At 40.3% G+C, this 19,525-nt stretch overlaps 2 protein-coding genes across 5 annotated transcripts in view; one reads left to right on the top strand and one right to left on the bottom strand.

Annotated features, from left to right (window-relative positions):
• MSH3 (mutS homolog 3) overlaps positions 1-2,043 on the bottom strand; it is a 183,405-nt gene extending 181,362 nt beyond the window's left edge. Inside the window, exons 1-2 of one of the 3 annotated variants that reach the window (XM_061424296.1) lie at positions 1,837-2,043; positions 85-205 (exon numbers count right to left, since the gene is read on the bottom strand). In XM_061424296.1, the coding sequence (XP_061280280.1) occupies positions 85-205; positions 1,837-2,043 (328 nt within the window). Of the gene's footprint in view, positions 1-84; positions 206-1,662; positions 1,765-1,836 lie in introns of those variants that run through there. The other 2 variants (XM_061424297.1, XM_061424298.1) reach the window with 2 other exon arrangements.
• Positions 2,044-2,197: 154 nt separating this feature from the next.
• DHFR (dihydrofolate reductase) lies at positions 2,198-19,521 on the top strand. 2 transcript variants are annotated; one of them, XM_061424305.1, is made up of 6 exons: positions 2,198-2,387; positions 2,732-2,781; positions 5,610-5,715; positions 9,015-9,141; positions 13,186-13,301; positions 18,243-19,521. In XM_061424305.1, the coding sequence occupies exons 1-6, from the start codon at positions 2,302-2,304 to the stop codon at positions 18,319-18,321; spliced, it is 564 nt and encodes a 187-aa protein (XP_061280289.1). In that variant the 5' UTR covers positions 2,198-2,301; the 3' UTR covers positions 18,322-19,521. The 2 variants fall into 2 exon arrangements, with proteins under 2 accessions (XP_061280289.1, XP_061280288.1); XM_061424304.1 differs by lacking the exon at positions 18,243-19,521 and adding an exon at positions 16,454-16,628.
• Positions 19,522-19,525: the final 4 nt, after the last annotated feature.

Raw genomic sequence — 19,525 nt, 5'->3', positions numbered from 1 at the left:
TATAGCCTCCTCCACCCTCAGGAGAACACAAGAATATCAGAGCCATGACTTGTGAGAACGAAGAAAAACTGCCCCAGAACTCACCAGAGTTTCCAGACATTACAGAATCACTTTCTTCTTCCTTTTCTTGGACTTTCCTGGCTTTCTTTTTAACAGGCCCATCACTCTCCAGTGCTTTCTTTTTATTTCTGTCAATTTCTGTAACCTTTGTTAGAAAAGGATGTGTCATCTCTAATCTCAAAATTTGATGTACGCAGAATAATTTAAACTTTACTTCTGAATGACAGTAGGTTCTTGCCATCCACCCTTCATAGAATTGTCTACTTAGAGCTATGGGTGAACTGTTCTACCATCATCAAAGATAAGCTGGAGGTCAGGTCATGAGCCTCGGCATCTCAAGCAGTCCTAGAATTAGAACCAAGGCTGCTACTTTTCTTCACTTAATCAGCCTTGCCCTAGCTCAGATTATGAATCACACTACTTACCTATGTTAAATAGAGTACCTTCAAGAAAAAAACTAATATTTAGATAATTAAAGAATGGTATCATTTTTGAAATGTTAATTGCAATTTAACTGTTTCATGTTCAAGCTTGGCTTATGTTTTACCACTGAAGATGCCACAAGATTATGGACTGTATGCTGGCAGAAAAACTGTCAAAAACTTAGGTCCTTCACCAAATGACCTCTAAACAGTAGATGTAAAATAAAATCTTGGTGAATTCATGGAAATGCACACTATGGTCAAAAAACAAAGACAGGAGAGATACAATCCTCTACAGAAGAAATATAAATGAAGGGAACAAAATTTTGAAGCAGCCAAGCTGTCACCTGCTTTAAAACCTGGACGGTTACTTAAAAGCCAATCTACAACTCCCTTCCACATTTTCAGTTTGAGAAATGCTGTTACCAGGGAGCCCCAGTGAGGGCTCACCCTTAGGTTTTCCTTTGTGGCAGTGTTCCTGGTCAAAAACAAAACTATTTTACTCAAAGGATAGCAAGCAACAGGAAGGACCCTACGACTAGCACATCTGTATTGTCTCAAGAAACTTTATCCACTCATATCGTGTATCAGACTTTATAATCTGAACCACAAGGGGTAGGTACAGTCACCAGGGAACCGCACATAAGTCATGACTTTTACTGGTAATCGCCCGAAACATTGAGCAAGGCTGTTGCAACCCTAAAAACTGGAGATTTAACGCCAGTTTTCATCCAGTCACCTAACTAAACAAATAAAAATGAACAAGGCTCTTCTTCAACCCTCAATTCAGGGGGGAAAAAAAGGCAGGGCGGGGCGGGCGGGTAGAATGGAGATTAAAAGAGGTATCCTCTGACCCTACTCATCAGAATGGGAGTCAGGAGACCTGAGTTTCTGTCTCAGGGCTGCCATTAAGAGTTGGTGTGACCCTAACCTCAAAACTAATACCTCAAATGTAAGGGTGAAGTGAAAGTCGCTCAGTCGTGTCCGACTCTTTGCGACCCCATGGACTTCTCCATGGAATTCTCCAGGCCACAACACTGGAGTGGGTACCCTTCCCCTTCTCCAGGGGATATTCCCATCCCAGGAATCGAACCCAGGCAGCACTGCAGGAAGATTCTTTACCAGCTGAGCCACAAGGGAACCCCTGTTAGAAGGGCACCTAGGATGGAGGCGGGCCTACCTCTTCCTACCGCCTCCTTCCTGAGCCCTGTCCCTTTCCCGTCTGGCCCAGTCATCTCGCCGATTCTCGCGCACAGTCCCCGCCTCATCCCGCCCCACCCACAAGCGCTGCCTCCGCCCATCTGGCCCCGCCCCCTCTCCCCAATGGCCCCGTCCCGATCTGGACCGAACCCACCACGTGTGGCTGCAACTGCGGCGGGAGCGTGGACGCTAGGGGCGCCTCGGAGTCAGAGTCAGGGTCCGCCTTCTCGGCTGCACCCGCTGGGGATGCGGTGGATTTCAGGCTTCCCGTAGACTGGAAGAATCTGCTTAAAACAGCCTGCCTTGCAGACGCTGGGTTGGCGGGAGCGGCGCCGCCGGAGGCCGGCTTCCGGCGCGGCATCGCAAGGCCGGGAGTCAACAACCCGAGAGCCGGGCCGAGCCGGGAGCGCGGGCCCGCGGCCGCAGTTCCCGGGGTGTCTGCGGGCGCGAGCACGTCGTGACCCGGCGGTGCGCCGGGGCGGGAGGCGGGGCGGGGGCGCGGTCTTGCCTACACAAATAGGGCTGGAGGGGCGGGGCGCCCAAGATTTCGCGCCAAGCTGCCGGACCGTGCCGGGGTCGGGGTCCACAGCTAGCTAGAAAGTGTTTTCCTGCCGCTGTCATGGTTCGTCCACTAAACTGCATCGTTGCTGTGTCCCAGAACATGGGCATCGGCAAGAACGGGAACCTGCCCTGGCCACCGCTCAGGTATCTGCTGAGCCCGGGGCGGGGGGTGGGGGGTGGGGTGTCGAGAATGGGAGCTGGCGCCAACGGCCCTTGATTGGGATACCTGGGCCGCGTCGGCCGACGCTGGGAAAAGGAGGGGTCGGTCTCGTGACCTGAGCTGGCAAGAGCTAGGCTTGGGCTTCATTCTGCGTCCGGAGCCTGGCGGCAGGTTATTGATTTACGTCCTGCTCTAGCTGCCCGGCTCCTACCCCGCCCTGGAAGTACCCTCCCCCCCCCGCAACCAGCGCCCCGTTTGTCGCGGGGCTTTAGGGCTTAAGCCCACGGGATCACATTCTGAGGAACTGCGTGTTTCTCTTAACTTGTAGGAATGAATTCCAGTATTTCCAAAGAATGACTACAGTCTCTTCAGTAGAAGGTAATGTGGCATTTTTAAGTGCTTCAAGTTTGCGAAAGGTCTTGCCCGAGGAAGCTTGCTGCTAAGTCACTTCAGTCGTGTCCGACTCTGTGTGACCCCATAGACGTTAGCCCACCAGGCTCCCCTGTCCCTGGGATTCTCCAGGCAAGAACACTGGAGTGGGTTGCCATTTCCTTCTTCAATGCATGAAAGTGAAAAGTGAAATCGAAGTCGCTCAGTCGTGTCCGACTCTTAGCGACCCATGGACTGCAGCCCACCAGGCTCCTCCATCCATGGGATTTTCCAGGCAGCAGTACTGGAGTGGGGTGCCAAAGCTTACCAGTGCAAATTTTACTTAAGTGAAAAGTTGCTCATGTTAGTCTTGGACCTTTTGTCTTAACATCAATGTGTATACAGTTCCCAAGACTCATTAAACATTCCTTAAAAAAAAAGTTTATTTGAAATTTTATGTGGGCGCGTTGCTGCTGCTGCTGCTAAGTCGCTTCAGTCGTGTCCGACTCTGTGCGACCCCATAGACCGCAGCCCACCAGGCTCCCCCGTCCCTGGGATTCTCAGGCAAGAACACTGGAGTGGGTTGCCATTTCCTTCTCCAGTGCATGAAAGTGAAAAATGAAAGTGAAGTCGCTCAGTCATGTCCGACTGACTCTTCGAGACCCCATGGACTGCAGCCCACCAGGCTCCGTACAATTCAGGTATTGGGCAAAATTGGAAGCTAGGTAAAGGCTTCTTTGGAGGTCAGAGCCCGCAAAGGAGAACGGAAGCGGCTTTTGAAATCGCTGCTGCTGTAAGATGATAATGTCTGAATGGCAATGGAGAGGACAAAGGGCAAAAAACCGTTACAAGATGCTCGATTTGGAGATCCGAAAGTTGAAGGTGGTGCGGTAAGGCAAGGATGAACTCTCATTTCCAGTTTGATAGTCTGAGTGACATGGGAAATAGTGAGCAGCTCTAATGATGACAATTTTGAAGTGCTTGTAGGATATTCCAGACAACTTCAGGCTCAGGGAACGAGGTGAATTGAACCACTGGCAAGAAGAGGATAACCAGGGAAAAGAATATGGGCATGAGGGATAGGACCATTTAAAGCCTAAGAAGAGTGTATCTTTGTTCCTTGGAGGAGCAGAAGCAGAGTAAACAGGGGAACCATAAATCGGAAAGGAGCAGATGCAGCATAACTGTAATGGCAGGGATAAAAGGTCCTTGGATTTGGCCCTTGAATCACTGGTCGAGACAAGATGGCAAGAGCTCTAAGGCAAAGTATTGACATGAATGCTCTCAAGAATCCTAAGTATGGCCTGCTAATAAGAAGAGCATCCTCTGCCTGTTTGCTTGTTTTCAGTAAATATAGTATTTCTTGGATGAATGAATGAAAGGGTACCAAAGATGTCTTGGCTGTCTCCCTACGTCCTTCATTCATCATTTCTACCTTAGTTGTTAGGTCAGATCTGTGCCATTTTCCTCATCAGAATTCCTCACCTGTTAGCTTCATTAATAGTTGATAATCTCCTTATTGAACACATAAAGTTCTGTCCTTGAAAATATAGTGCATATTGTATAAGGATTCTCTGAATTACAGGGGGGGATTGTTTATTCTTGGAGGAAAATAAAATTTTTTGCAGTTTGTAAATTTTATGTTTTTGTTTTGAAAAAATCAAACTAATGATGATTCTTTAAGAAAACAGATACATGCACTCCTTTGATAGTCTCTCAGAACATGTCAAGAATCATAGAAATGTATATGTTCCTTTGATCCAGATAGCCAACTCCCAAGGTTTTTCCCTCCTAAGTAGTTAAACAAATTGGAAGCTACATATGTAACGTTTTTATAGAAGCAGTATAGTTGAAAGAGAAGCTTAGAGGCACAATTGATAATGTTTTTTAAGCTCATTGCTTGGAATATTAAGCAGCTATCTTTAAGAAAAATTACTGTAATTTAAATATATAAAGTATGCAAATATAAATAATGTATATATGTGAAAGTTGCTCAATCATGTCCAATTCTTTGTGACCCCATGGACTATACAGTCCATGGAATTCTCCAGGCCAGAATACCGGAGTGGGTACCATTCCCTTCTCCAGGGGATCTTCCCAACCCAGGGATCGAACCCAGGTCTGCCACATTGCATGCGGATTCTTTACTAGCTGAGCCACCAGAAGTGAAGTGAAGTGAAGTCACTCAGTCGTGTCCGACTCTTTGCAACACCATGGACTGTAGCCTCCCAGGCTCCTCCATCCATAGGATTTTCCAGGCAAGAGTACTGGAGTGGGTTGCCATTTCCTTCTCCAGGGGATCTTCCCAACCCAGGGATCAAACCCAGGTCTCCCGCATTGTAGGCAGACGCTTCACCATCTGAGCCACCAGGGAAGCCCTTAAATACCCTTAACAACTTAATTACCCATAACAATAAATAAGTCTTAAATACCCATAACAACTCTACAAGTAGGAACCATTGTTATCTCCATTTTATAGGTAAGGAAAATAAAGCACAGGAAATAAACATGACTTGCTTAGTAGATGACAGAATGCATTCATTTTTAGCACTTCATCCCAGTATCTTTGCTTTTAACTACTATAATATACATGGTTACAGTTGGTTAAAGCTATATATTGGTTATAAATTGGCTAAAGGCAAAGGGAATAATAGTTATTAGACTTAGATAATGGATGACATGATAAATTTTGGTAAAGCTGTTTTAAATTTTAATTTTTAAAGCAGATCCACTAGGTGTCACTATGACCATCATTATCTATGCATGTATGTATAAGTATATAAAAATATATATGTATGCTCTCAAAATATATTTATTCTTTCCATGTGATTTTAAAGGTAAACAGAATGTGGTGATTATGGGTAGGAAGACCTGGTTCTCCATTCCAGAGAAGAATCGACCTTTAAAGGACAGAATTAATATAGTTCTCAGTAGAGAACTCAAGTAAGTATTATAACAAATTCACGGCAAGAAAATCGTGTTCCATTTCTTATGGTAGAGGGTTAGTATATGACTGAAATAGTATGAATATTACTATGGATGAAACTACTTAATATCATAAAGGTGATTACAGAAAATGAAGTAGAAGTTATGTATGCCTCATGACAGTAACTTATTCTGTTACTCAAGGGATTGATTTCATCACTTGACAAGTTACATTAAATCTAACTATGGTAATAGATTTGCGAGTTTCCTTGAACCATTATTCAGTAAACTTAAATATGTTATATAATGTAACTTAAGAAACTCTAGTTTCACATAAAATCAAAATACATATGTTTTGGAACTTACCAAAATTAAGTGGTTATCCTTTCTCTGTACCTATCCCTAAATACACTAAGATGTAAGTTTTAGAATAAGCTAAAAACTGTGCTGTGTTATTTCATCTTGTGCTCTGTTATTTCTAGTTTACCACAACACCCAAATAATATTTTGTACTTAGGCTCTTTACCCAAAGTCTGAAGGTTAAAAATTTCAAAGTTTTGAAATGGAAGCATTTCCCAGGGATTCTCAGGAGTGTCTTTTGTTGACCTGTGCAAGGAATTTTTCTGTTCACCAGTCTAACATTAGGTGACATAGATCTGGATGCCTGGAAATGCCCTGGGGACTCAGCAGGGTGAGGAGGGAGAGGTGGTTCAAGTAATAGCATTAAGGCTGTTCATCAAGTCAGCTCCAGTGCTTTGTCCCGCACCAAGGCTTCCATGGCATTTACTCTACAGGGGCTTTCCATTTTGTTTCTTTTTGTTACTGTTTACATTGGTCCTAGCTCACTAAGATAACTTCCTGAACCCCAAGGGATTTGGGGGGTGGGGGAGCACCTGAATTATACCTTAAGAGGAAGTTTGGAATTGGCATGGTAATTATTCTCTCTTAAACTAATAATCTAAGCAGAAAAAGAATGCAGTATCCTAGGGTACTGCTTGCTTAAGAACAAGGGTCATAATATTCCTTTCCCATGTGTATTATTAGGGTTCAACCAGAGCATCAGACCAGTAGCAGATAGATAGGTAAAAGACTTTTATTGCAAGGAATTATACCATTGTGGGGGCTGGCTGCTGCTGCTAAGTCGCTTCAGTCGTGTCCGACTCTGTGCGACCCCATAGACGGCAGACCATCAGGAAGGATAGGCAGGAACTCTAGAAGGGGCTGAAGCTGCTGCCCACTGGGGAAATTTCTTCAGGGAAGCCTCAGATCTGCTCTTAAGACCTTTCAACCCCTTGAATTAGGTCCACCCAGATTAAAGTCATCTAATTATCAGCTTTAATCACATCTACAAAATACCTTCATGGCAACACCTAGATTGCTGTCTAAATAACTGAGTACTGTAGCCTAGCCAAGTGAATATATCAAAGACCATGGGAAGGAAAAAAACACTGCACAACTATAGCCTAAGGGGATTCAGGCTTGTGTAGATTTTCTCCCAAATCCCTCCTAGTATGGTATAGGTTAAAAACATGAAAGAAAGTATACCAGAATATTTGCACTGATTGCCTTTGGGTAGGGGAATATGTCTTGCCATCTGCCCCAGTCTTCATGCTGGTCTGTCCTGGTTGCTAGGATATTCTGATTATCTCTTTACTTGGTAGAATCGATTCACTGATTGTATTGCCATTCCCAGAGACTCTTTAATAACATATTCTTGAATACTATTTAAGTTTATTTATGGCCAGCTTGAGCTAAAACGAACATAAAGAAATCTCAGTGGGGGAGATTTTCAGTTGGGGAAGAATATCTCCAATTTCTTCCTTATGACCCCCTGTGGTGTATATAATTGGATTTGGTTTTTTCTTATGTATTTATAAATAACATTTGTTGGTGTATTTTCACTTTTTTTTTATAAGGCAGAGAGAAAATTTTAAATCTTTATAACCAAGAGAAAATTTAAAATCTTTATTACCAAGCACACCAGGGAAATAAGGATTCCAGTTAGGGAAACATTTTATTTTTTATCCTTCCTTCTGCTTCCCTACTTGTGGTCAGTTCCACATATATCCTGAGCACCTGCTGTGTGCCAGGCACTGCTAGGTCCTAAATAACAGTGGGGAGATTCACACAGGTAAATATCTAATTCATGTAAGCTTTTAAGATAGGTTCAGTTTCTTACCACCACCACCCCCAGGGTAAAAAGAAACTGAATCCTCAAAGTAGCCCCAAAATTTGCTGCCAGATATTAGTCATTTTGGGTAAGTGTTTCCTTAATAAGGTATAGGAAAAAAAATGCCTTTCCAAAGCTTTTTAGACAATCCAATTGTGGCTTTAAAAGAAATATTACACAGCCACATTTGGAAAACAGGCATTTTCTCAAAACATTAAACACAGAATCATCATATGCCCCAGCAATCCCACCCCTTGGTATATACCCAAGAGAAATGAAGGCATAATTACATAAGAACCTGTACACAGATATTCAAAGCAGCATCATTCATAGTAGCCAAAAAATGGAAACATCCCAAATGTCCATCAACTGATGAATGGATCAACAAAATGTGCTATATCCATGCTATGGAATATTATTCCACAATAAAAGGAATGAATTACTGATACACGCTACAACATAAATAAATTTGGAAAACTAGAGTTTAATATTACTTTACTGTTTTTCTTTTGAAATAAATACTATGTACAACAAAATGTACATTTTTGTCTTAAGTGTACATTTCCTACATTTTAACAAATGTATGCACCTATGCCTCTGATGCTGGGAAAGATTGAAGGCCAAAGAAGAGGGCAGCAGAGGATAAGATGGTTAGATAGCATTACTGACTCAATGGACATGAGTTTGAGCCAACTCCAGGAGATGGTGGAAGACAGGGAAGCACCGTGTGCTGCAGTCCATGAGGTCGCAGAGTCAGACATGACTTAGCAACTCAGCAACAACATGCACCTGTGTAACCCATATCAAAGATAGAGAACGTTCCTGTCACTCCCAGAAAGCTGCCTCGAGTCCCTTACTGGTGAATCTTTACCCCTTCCCTCCAGAAACGACTACCGTTCTGATCTTTCTAACACACATATCATGCGATATCACAGGTGGTTTTGGTTTTGATTCATTGTGGAGTGTACATAAACAAATAAGGGTTGAATTATTGGCCATGGGCCATACTGATGCTAAATACTTTTTATTGAAAGGTCTTATGTTTATGATGATTTTTACTTTATTATTACTGCTTCCTAGTCAGATTACTTTACTAATATGAATGGTGTTTGTAAATATTATGTGTAATTCTTTCTGTTAACCTCAGGGAACCTCCAAAGGGAGCTCATTTTCTTGCCAAAAGTCTGGATGATGCCTTAGAACTTATTGAAGATCCAGAATTAACAAATAAAGTAGACATGGTTTGGATAGTGGGAGGCAGTTCTGTTTATAAGGTAAGAAAAATTATCTGTGAATATAAAGAAATAGTCTACCCTCTTTCAGCTTCCCTGCCATCTGAACTTTGAAAAAATAAGCCATGAGCAAAGCGTGTTATTTCTATAAGTTAGACATACTGTCAGTTTGAATTACTCATTTTTCAACACTATCAGACAAACTAAATGAAACTTTTAAAATAAGTTTTTAGGTCTATACCAATTTATTTTCTTTTTTTTTTTTTTGTATACTGTTCATCTCTAAAAAGAAAGGAACTATCAAGCCATGAATAGACATGAAGGAGCCTTAAATGCATACTTAGTGAAAGAAGCCAATCTTAGCTACATGCTGTATGATTCCAAGCATATGATATTCTGGAAAAGGCAAAACTATGGAGACCAAAAAAAAAAAAAGTGGTTGCCAGCAGTAGGGGGCAGGGAGTGATAAGTGAAGCCCAGTGAATTTTTAGGGTGATGAAAGTACTGTGTAGGATTTTTTTTTTTATTTCTTCTGTTCCTTTTTTTTTTTTTTTTTAATTTTTCAGCACTTTATTTATTTATTTTTTTTTTTTGATAAATTTAACGCCTTTTATTGCCATACCTCATTTTACTGTGCTTTGCTTTAGTGAACTTTATAGATACATTTTTTCCTTGTTAATTTTCTGTTTAGTTGATCTATCCATAAGTGTGAGTGGGGTATTAAAGTCTCCCACTATTACTGTGTTATTGTTAATTTCTCCTTTCATACTTGTTAGAATTTGTCTTACATACTGTGGTGCTCCCATGTTGGGTGGATATATATTATATAATTGTTATATCTTCTTGATTGATCCTTTGATCATTATGTAGTGACCTTCTTTGTCTCTTTTCACAGCCTTTGTTTTAAAGTCTAATTTATCTGATACGAGTATTGTGACTCCTGCTTTCTTTTGGTCCCAATTTGCATGGAAAATCTTTTTCCAGCCCTTCACTTTCAGTCTGTATGTGTCCCTGTTTTGAGGTGGGTCTCTTGTAGACAACATATGTAGGGGTCTTGTTTTTGTATCCATTCAGCCAGTCTTTGTCTTTTGGTTGGGGCATTCAACCCATTTACGTTTAAGGTAATTACTAATAAGTATGATCCCGTTGCCATTTACTTTATTGTTTTGGGTTCGAGTTTATACACCATTTTGTGTTTCCTGTCTAGAGAATATCCTTTAGTATTTGTTGAGAGCTGGTTTGGTGGTGCAGAATTCTCTCAGCTTTGCTTGTCTGAAAACTTTGATTTCTCCTTCATACTTGAATGAGATCCTTGCTGGGTACAATAATCTGGGCTGTAGGTTATTTTCTTTCATCATTTTAAGTATGTCTTGCCATTCCCTCCTGGCTTGAAGAGTTTCTATTGAAAGATCAGCTGTTATCCTTATGGGAATTCCTTGTATGTTATTTGTTGTTTTTCCCTTGCTGCTTTTGATATTTGTTCTTTGTGTTTGATCTTGTTAATTTGATTAATATGTGTCTTGGGTGTTTCTCTTGGGTTTATCCTGTTTGGGACTCTGGGTTTCTTGGACTTGGGTGATTATTTCCTTCCCATTTTGGAAGTTTTCAACTATTATCTCTCAAGTATTTTCTCATGGTCTTTCTTTTGTCTTCTTCTTCTGGAACCCCTATGATTTGAATGTTGTAGCGTTTAATATTGTCCTGGAGGTCTCTGAGATTGTCCTCATTTCTTTTAATTCGTTTTTCTTTTATCCTCTCTTTCAAAATAGTTGACGTTTCCAATTTTAAAAACATTCTAAACCCTTCCTGAGAATTGTATTTGCACTGCATTGTTTACTTTTCCGTATGTGCCCTGCATACACTGAGTTATCATCTGTTTTTCAGGATAAATATGTTCCTTACCGAGAAAAGGCTGTGGCTGTCCATTGATATACAGTGACTAGATGGATATGAGCTAATTAAAAACAGAAGACTCCCTCAGCAGTTTTCGTTTAAAATGAGGATAAGGAGAAAGTGTTACATGATTTCATATCATAAAGGAAGACAGTATGTAAAATAGAAAATAATTCCTTTTGCTTGATACCAGAAGACCTCCAGCTTTAGAAAATGCTGAGGTTAATACATAGAATTTTATAACATTGATGAAAGATGAACATTTATGGGGAGGAAAAAAAGTCAGCCCCTATTCTTTGGTGGCTTGTGGTAATATACGAACACTGAAATTATTTTAGAAAGAAGAGGTATATATAATATATATATATATTATAAAAATTCTTGTTTTTTGTGTTCCTCTTTCTACAACCTTTATTTCTTCCATTTGTAATAGGCGGAAAATGGACATTTTTCGTTGGTCTTTTTGGCCAAGTATGAATTTTTTAAGAAAATAAATCCTGTCTTTTCCTCAGTGTCTATCATATTTTGAATGATTCAATATTGCAGTCACTTGAAAATGTATTGTAAATGATGCTGCTGCTGCTGCTGCTAAGTCGCTTCAGTAGTGTCCAACTCTGTGCGACCCCATAGACGGCAGCCCACCAGGCTCCCCCGTCCCTGGGATTCTCCAGGCAAGAACACTGGAGTGGGTTGCCACTTCCTTCTCCAATGCATGAAAGTGAAAGTGAAGTCGCTCAGTCATATCCGACTCTAGCGACCCCATGGACTGCAGCCCACTAGGCTCCTCTGCCCATGGGATTTTCTAGGCAAAAGTACTGGAGTGGGATGCCATTGCCTTCTCCGATTCTAAACGATATAAGTACTTAAATACATTTATACAATTTGATATATCTAAATGCATATAAATAAAGAAGTAGAATCCCTAGGTAGATAATTCACTAGGGATTACTTCACATCATAATGACTTGTAGAACATTCAAATCTACCAGCCTGTTTTTGTAAACAGAGTTTTATTAGAACATAGCCATGCCTATTGGTTTATTAATGTTTATGACTGCTTGCTACAAAGGTATGAAACTGTATGGCCCACAAAGCCTAAAATATTTACCATCTGACTCTGTACAGAAACAGTGGACCAAATATCATTAACTATTACTTGTTTTCCAAACTTTAAGCTTTTTATTTTGTATTGGGTATAGCCAATTAACAACGTTGTAGTAGTTTCAGGTAAGCAGTGAAGGGACTCAGTCATACATACACTTGTACAAATATCATTAACTTTGATATAGATCTTCAAATGCTACCGTGATTAGTCCCTTCAATTTTTCTAATTTTTGGTACAGTAAGAATTGATTTGGTTGGGGCAAGAAAAAAACTGATTTAATGGAAGCCATAGTATTGACAATAAAAAGTAAAATTTGTTCTATGACCTTTATGTGGAATCTTAAGGAGTACAGACACTTGAATTTATATGTATATGGTTTCGTGGGTTGTTTTTTTTTTTTTTTTACCTCTGTAAGCTATTTCACAATCAAGAGTTATTGCTTTATTAGAGCTGCGATTGGGACTGACTCCTGACTTTGTATTCGAATTTTAAGATATTTGTTCTAGGGAAGTTTTTTCTGTAGAAACTAGCAACAGTGTTTTAGGCAGTGGCACTGTCTCTATTAAGACCAAATGCAATCATTGGCAACAACAGACAGAATGTGTTACCTACTAGCATTGTGACTATCTGCTGAGAAATTGAAGCATTATTAAATTTTATGTAAAGGTACTAAGTATGCCCTTGGGATTTTCATTAGTCAAAGTTTCATGAAATTACTATCTTATTCATATATACATACATACATACATACATATATATATATATGTAAGTTTTTTCCATGGAGGGAAAGTAGATAATTTGGGGGTTTTAATTCTTAAACAACAACCTAAGATAAAAGACAAATTGAATGCTTAGATGCAAAAAGAGTTTATGCAAGCAAACTAGAGCCCAGAGTATATTTGAATTCACCCTTGTAACTATTGATAAATGATTAGGGCCATTCTCAGCTAAGTCATACTTTTGCAGGGACCCAAAGTGAAGAATAGGATAATTATAGCATACTTTGGAGGTAATTAAAAATATTACAGTTTCTATAGCTTTAGACACAGATAAATCAGGAAATTAATGCCTTTTGTTCTATTTCAAAGGAAGCCATGAACAAGCCAGGCCATGTTAGACTATTTGTGACAAGGATCATGCAAGAATTTGAAAGTGATGCGTTTTTCCCAGAAATTGATTTTGAAAAATATAAACTTCTTCCAGAGTAAGTAAAATGTTATCAATTAGTCTGAAGTACCTTTGTGCCGGGGCCAGCCGGCAAAGTCGATCAGATCCCGAGAACGTGCACGGCGGGGCTAAGAAAGAAACTAAAGCAAGAGACTACAAAGATGGGGTCGAGAGGTTCAGACACGTCACCACGAAGGGACGCAGTCTGACACCAACTTTATTCAACATCTCATATTTATACAGAAAAGCGTGAGAGAGACAAACAGTTGACATTTTTTCTTGGTTAGCCTATACATCTTACAAACAGTCACAAGAAATCTTGAGAGCATGGGAATGGCTCCTGTTATTATTTCTTACCAGATAACATTTCTCTGTGCGTGAGAAGTTTGCACAGAACTCAGGTGCCTGCAGTAAATAAGCGCCTAATCTCTGGGGTGGCGGGACAGAGAGCTATGTTTGCAAGCAAACCCTCAAGGACTGAGGCAGCTCCCAGAGCTGTGTCCTTCGGACAAAGGACCCCGTTCTCACGGGCAGCTCCCCGCACCTTTGGCTTTCCTGCTTAAGAACTATAAAAAAGAGAATGTGTCTTCAGATAGAATTCAAGGTAGTAATGTGTTTTATAGACTTAAGCTATAGGAATTTGGGGTATCTGCTTTAACACACTTGGGAAGGTTCAGGTTTTAATGATTTTGCTGAAATCTAGAGAGTCGGCCTTAGTTCGTTCTGTGAGATCTCTGCTTATTCGGGATCAAACCTCTGCCTTAGGGGATACAGTGCTTACCTAGACAGGTGATGTTACTATCACTATGCTCCAGATCACGTTTTTCATAACAGAGGAGGAGGAGGGTGAGTAACAGATAAGCATCCAAAGAGTTGCTGTGTGGTGAATTGAAATACTGCAATGTGGTAGATTCTGTGTATTCTGAACTTCTGAGAAGTCCTTTCTGAACGATGACACCTACACTGAGAGCTAAACAGCAAGAAGCCAGCCACACAAAGACCTGAGAAGAGCATTCCAGAAACCAGAAGTAGCTAGTGCAAGAGACCTGAGGGCAGAAACAAGCCTGGCATGTTCCCTGAACCTGAAAGCCACTGTGGACATTGTGAGTGAGGAGGGGACTGAAAGGAATCAGACCAAGGGCGAGGTTAGAGGGTTCTGAATAGAGAATGATACTGTTCTTCTGGAGAAGGAGTAGGCTACCCACTCCAGTATTCTTGGGCTTCTCTTGTGGCTCAGCTGGTAAAGAGTCCGCCTGCAATGGGGGAGACCTGGGTTTGATCCCTGGGTTGGGAAGATCCCCTGGAGAAGGAAATGGTACTCACTCCAGTATTCTGGCCTGCAGAATTCCATGGACTGTATAGTCCATGGGGTGGCAAAGAGTCAGACACTGCGCAGCTTTCACTTTGAATTTAACTGTTCTGTTACGGGAAGTGGGCAAGAGGGACAGGAGTGAAGGAGGGAAGCCCGTTACAGTAGTCCAGGTGAAAGATGAAGGAACTTAGTTAGCAGTGGTGGAGGTGGAAGAAGAGGTTACATTTGATTTACTCTGTACTTACGCTTTTAGCATGAAACTGATTGTGAAAACATTTTAGTTTAAAAGCACTTTTCAGCTGTTGGCTATGGAGAGTAGAAGATTAATTATACCAACACTTTTAGACTAGCTCTTAACACATTCTTTCAGACATTCTCAGTTGAAAACAGTCTTTGAGTGTAAGTTTGATTTTGGAAATTCCTCCTAAAAGCAACATTCAGAGCAAAGTCTGTATAAATGGATGATGAGGGCCAGTCTCAATTAAGTCATACTTTTGCAGGGTAAAATATATTATATATATTTACTATAAAGCTTTAGAGTAAAGTATATTACTTTCTAGAATTGGGGCTTCCCTGGTAACTTAGCTGGTGAAGAATCTGCCTGCAATGCAGGAGACACGGTGTAATTCCTGGGTTGGGAAAATCCGCTGGAGAAGGGATAGGCCTACCCACTCCAGTATTCTTGCCTGGAGAATTCCATGGACAGAGGAACCTGGCAGGCTACAGTCCATGGGGTTGCATTTTTGGACATGACTGAGCCACTTGCATTTTCTTTTAGAGTAATATAGGTAATGGTCTTGAATCAAATGAAGGGTGTAACTGATTTTCTTGGGCTCTTAACTAGCTCTAAAAAAATCTGGAAACTCTAAGAACTCTAAAAATTTCCTAAACAACCAAAGTACAGCCTTTTGCTTATGTGGTCTCCAAAGGTGACTGCTTAGAAAAATCACATTATTGATTTCAATCATATATATACACGTGGGGCTTCCCTGGTGGCTCAGTCGGTAAAGAATCTTCCTGCAGCACAGGAGATCAGGTTTGATCCCTGGGTTGGCAAGATTCCCTGGAGAAGGAAATGGCTATCCACTCCAGTATTCTTGCCTGGGAAATCCCGGGGTAGAGGAGCCTAGCAGGCTACAGTTCGTGGAGATACAGTACTGTGGATACAGTGCGTGTATCCAACTCGCATACAACTAATGACTAAACCACCACCGTATATACAGTTTTTAAAAATTGTCTGTGTTTCGTTGTCCCAGCTTATTTTCTCCTGTGCTGCTTAGATCTGATTCTCACCTTCTGTGGATACTGATCTCTGCTGTCCCTCTTTTTTTACCTTTCTTTTTTTTGCTACTAACAAAAAGAATAAATTACTGTGTGAATCAGCTTCATATTAAATACCTTTAAAATACCTTTCTAAACCCTGTTGCTCTGAATCAGACATCTTACAAAGCTGTGACCCTTTAGAATCCTTTATAATTTAAATACAGGGCTGGCTTTTTGACTCTTAGAAAAAAAAATATGAACATCTTTACTGAGAAATGATTCACACATCTCAACATTCATCCATTCGAAATATAAAATTCAATGGGTTTTAGTATATTCAGAGTTTTGTGGCTATCACCACAATCTCAAGTTCAGAACATTTTCACCACCCCCCTAAAAAATCCCTGTGCACATTAGCAGCTGCTCTTTATTCCCCTCCCATCTTGGCTCTAGGGAACACTAATCTGTTTTCTACCTCTATAGATATGCCTATTCTGGATATTTCATATTAACAGAATCATATAAAATGAAGTCTCTCACTTAGTATTCTGTTTGTAAGGTCATCCATGTTGTTACTGGTTTGATCACCTTGCTGTCCAAAGGACTATAAAGAGTCTTCTCCAGGACCACAGTTTGAAAGCCTCAATTCTTCAGCACTCTGCCTTCTTTATGATCCAGTTCTCACAGCCATTCATGTCTACTGGAGAGACCATGCTGCTGCTGCTGCTGCTGCTAAGTCGCTTCAGTCGTGTCCGACTCTGTACGACCCCATAGACCGCAGCCCACCAGGCTCCGCTGTCCCTGGGATTCTCCAGGCAAGAACACTGGAGTGGGCTGCCATTTCCTTCTCCAATGCATGAAAGTGAAAAGTGAAAGTGAAGTCGCTCAGTCATGTCTGATTCCTAGTGACCCCATGGACTGCAGCCCACCAGGCTCCTCCGTCCATGGGATTTTCCAGGCAAGAGTACTGGAGTGGGTTGCCATTGCCTTCTCCGGGAAAGACCATAGCCTTGACTATACAGACCTTTGTTGGCAAAGTGATGTCTTTGGTTTTTAACACACTGTCTAGGTTTATCATAGCTTTCCTGCCAAGAAGCAATCGTCTTTAATTTCATTGTTGCAGTCACCATCCACAATGATTTTAGAGCCCAGAAAGGGGAAATCTATTACAGCTTCCACCTCTTCCCCTTCTGTTTTCCATAATGTAATAGGACCAGATGCCATGATCTTAGTTTTTTAATATTGAGTTTTTAGCTGGCTTTTTCACTCTCCTTCTTTACCCTCATCAATACAATACAGTATTGTAAACTATAGGCACAGTGTCACACAGAACATCTCCAGGACTGACTGATCCTGCTGAAATTGTATATACCCTTTGAACAGCTACTCCCTGTTTCCTCCTTCCCCCAACCCCTGTGAACCACCCTTGTACTCTCTTGCTTCCATTAATTTGACCATTGTAGACTTCTCATGTAAGAAGAATCATGCAATACTGTCCTTCTGCGACTGACTTATTCCACTTAGCATATTGTCCTCCAAGTTCATCCATGTTGTTACAGATGGCAGGATGTCCTTCTCTTTTGAAAGTTGAATGATAGTCTATTTTATGTATACATATTTTCTTTATATATTCATTTGTCGCTATAGTTTCCATATCTCGGCTGTAGTGAACATGGAAGTGCAATTATCTCTTCAAGAGCCTTACCGGACTTCACTTGCTAAGTGACTTCACTTACCAGAAAAATGAGAGAGAGTGTTGGCAAGGATGTGGAGAAATTAGGACTCTTGCACACTACTGATAGAAATGTAAAATGGTGCAGCCACTGTGAAAAACAGTATATGGCTCCTCAGAATACTAAAAGTAGAACTACCATATGATCCAGCAATCCCACTTCTAAGTATATACCCAAAGGAGGGCCTGGGTTTTGACTTAGAAGCTGGTGGGAACACCAACCTAAGTGAGTGTTAGGGCACAGAAAAAATAAACAGTGATTCTAGTAAAGGATTTGCAGTAAGCCACACAGTGGGGAATTAGAGCGGTGTCGTGTCTACTAATTAAACAGAAATCAAGAATTACCATACATCACATATAACTTCAGTTCCACTCTGACAGTTAAAGGTTGAATTTTATTTTCCCTTTGCTCACACAAGAAATTTGATACCAAGTTTAAGACTTAGAAAACGTCCTTAAGAAATTTCACATTAGCTGGATAATACAGTGGAAAGATAAAGACAAACTGCTAACAGTGGTTAGTTTGGGGGAGAAGAATTCGGAGTAAGAAGGAAAGGAAGAATTAAATGTTTCATTTTCTAACGCTCTACAGAGTTTGAAGTTTTGCTTACTATTGCATGTGTGATGTATTTGCATAATATTTAATTATACATCTTTTTTTTTTTTTACAGATATCCAGGTGTTCCTTTGGATGTCCAGGAGGAAAAAGGCATTAAGTACAAATTTGAAGTATATGAAAAGAACAATTAATGTGAAAATGTTTTCCGATCTATTTTACAATGTTGTATTAGTTTCTGCTGTAGAACAAAGTGAATAAGCTATACATATATCCCCTGTTTTTTGGATTTCCTTACCTTAGATCACCACAGACCATTGAGTAGAGTTCCCTGTGCTATACAGTAGGTTCTCATGAGTTATCTGTTTTTTATATAGTTGTATATTCCCCATTAATCTTAACTAGACTATATCAGATACCATTTGTAAAACATGTCTTGCTATAACTGTCTGAATTTCCATTAAGGGGCAGGAATAGGTTACCAGCACCACCTAGGGTAGAATATATCTATCAAGATAACCCAAAGTGGGAGAGTCCCCTGGTGGCAAGAAACCAGAGCCTGTAGAGCTAGGGGGTAAGTTCAAAGGTCAGAAATGGACAATAAACAGAAAAACTAGCATTCCGTTATTAAATTAGATCAAAAGAGGGACTAAGAATTACTCCATATAGATCACACTACTGAAAAAAATTCTGTTCACACAGACCATTCCACAAGGATAGTGATGAACAGGTACAAGACTACCTTTTGATGGTTAAGAAAACGTCTGAGACCTTTAAAAACTTTGTTTCTGACCTTCAGTGAGATTTCACAGGATGTTACAATGATAGAACAAGAATTGGCTGCTCTTTACAAGAAAGGATAATCTAAAATCACACATAATGGCTAGAATTTTAAAAGGTAATAAATTGAGAATGAATATTGCTAGAAACCAAAATTAGTAAGTTAGAAACTAAACATCACAGAATTAAAAAATAAAAAATAAACCATGTTTTACCCATCTTATTAGCAAAGATTTAGATTACTAATATAAAAAAATAGCATTTTCTGCCTTATAAATTGGTACAAACTTTTTAGCGTGTAAGTTAGCAGTATCAATTAAAATTCAAAATATTCTGGGTTTGGACCCAGAACTTCCACTTCTAAAACTTATTCCTGAACAAAGAGATGGGTCCAAGAATATTTGTTGCAAAATTTTGTTTTAAACTTGGAAAGAACCCAAATGTTGATTAATAAAGAACTATTTAATATGTCTATAAAATGTAACATCTGCACCAGTAAAAAAAGGATGACTGAAAAATACCAAAAACTGCTAAGAAGCAACTTATGTATCAACTCAAAATGTCTAATAAATGTTAAAGTGTGGGGGAAAGCATGCAGCAAGCTATTGACAGTACCAG

Source organism: Bos javanicus, chromosome 7 (genome assembly GCF_032452875.1).
Source record: "Bos javanicus breed banteng chromosome 7, ARS-OSU_banteng_1.0, whole genome shotgun sequence".
Lineage (NCBI taxonomy): Eukaryota > Metazoa > Chordata > Mammalia > Artiodactyla > Bovidae > Bos > Bos javanicus.
Note: the sequence above shows the minus strand (reverse complement) of the source record. Positions and strands in the feature narration are given on the sequence as shown.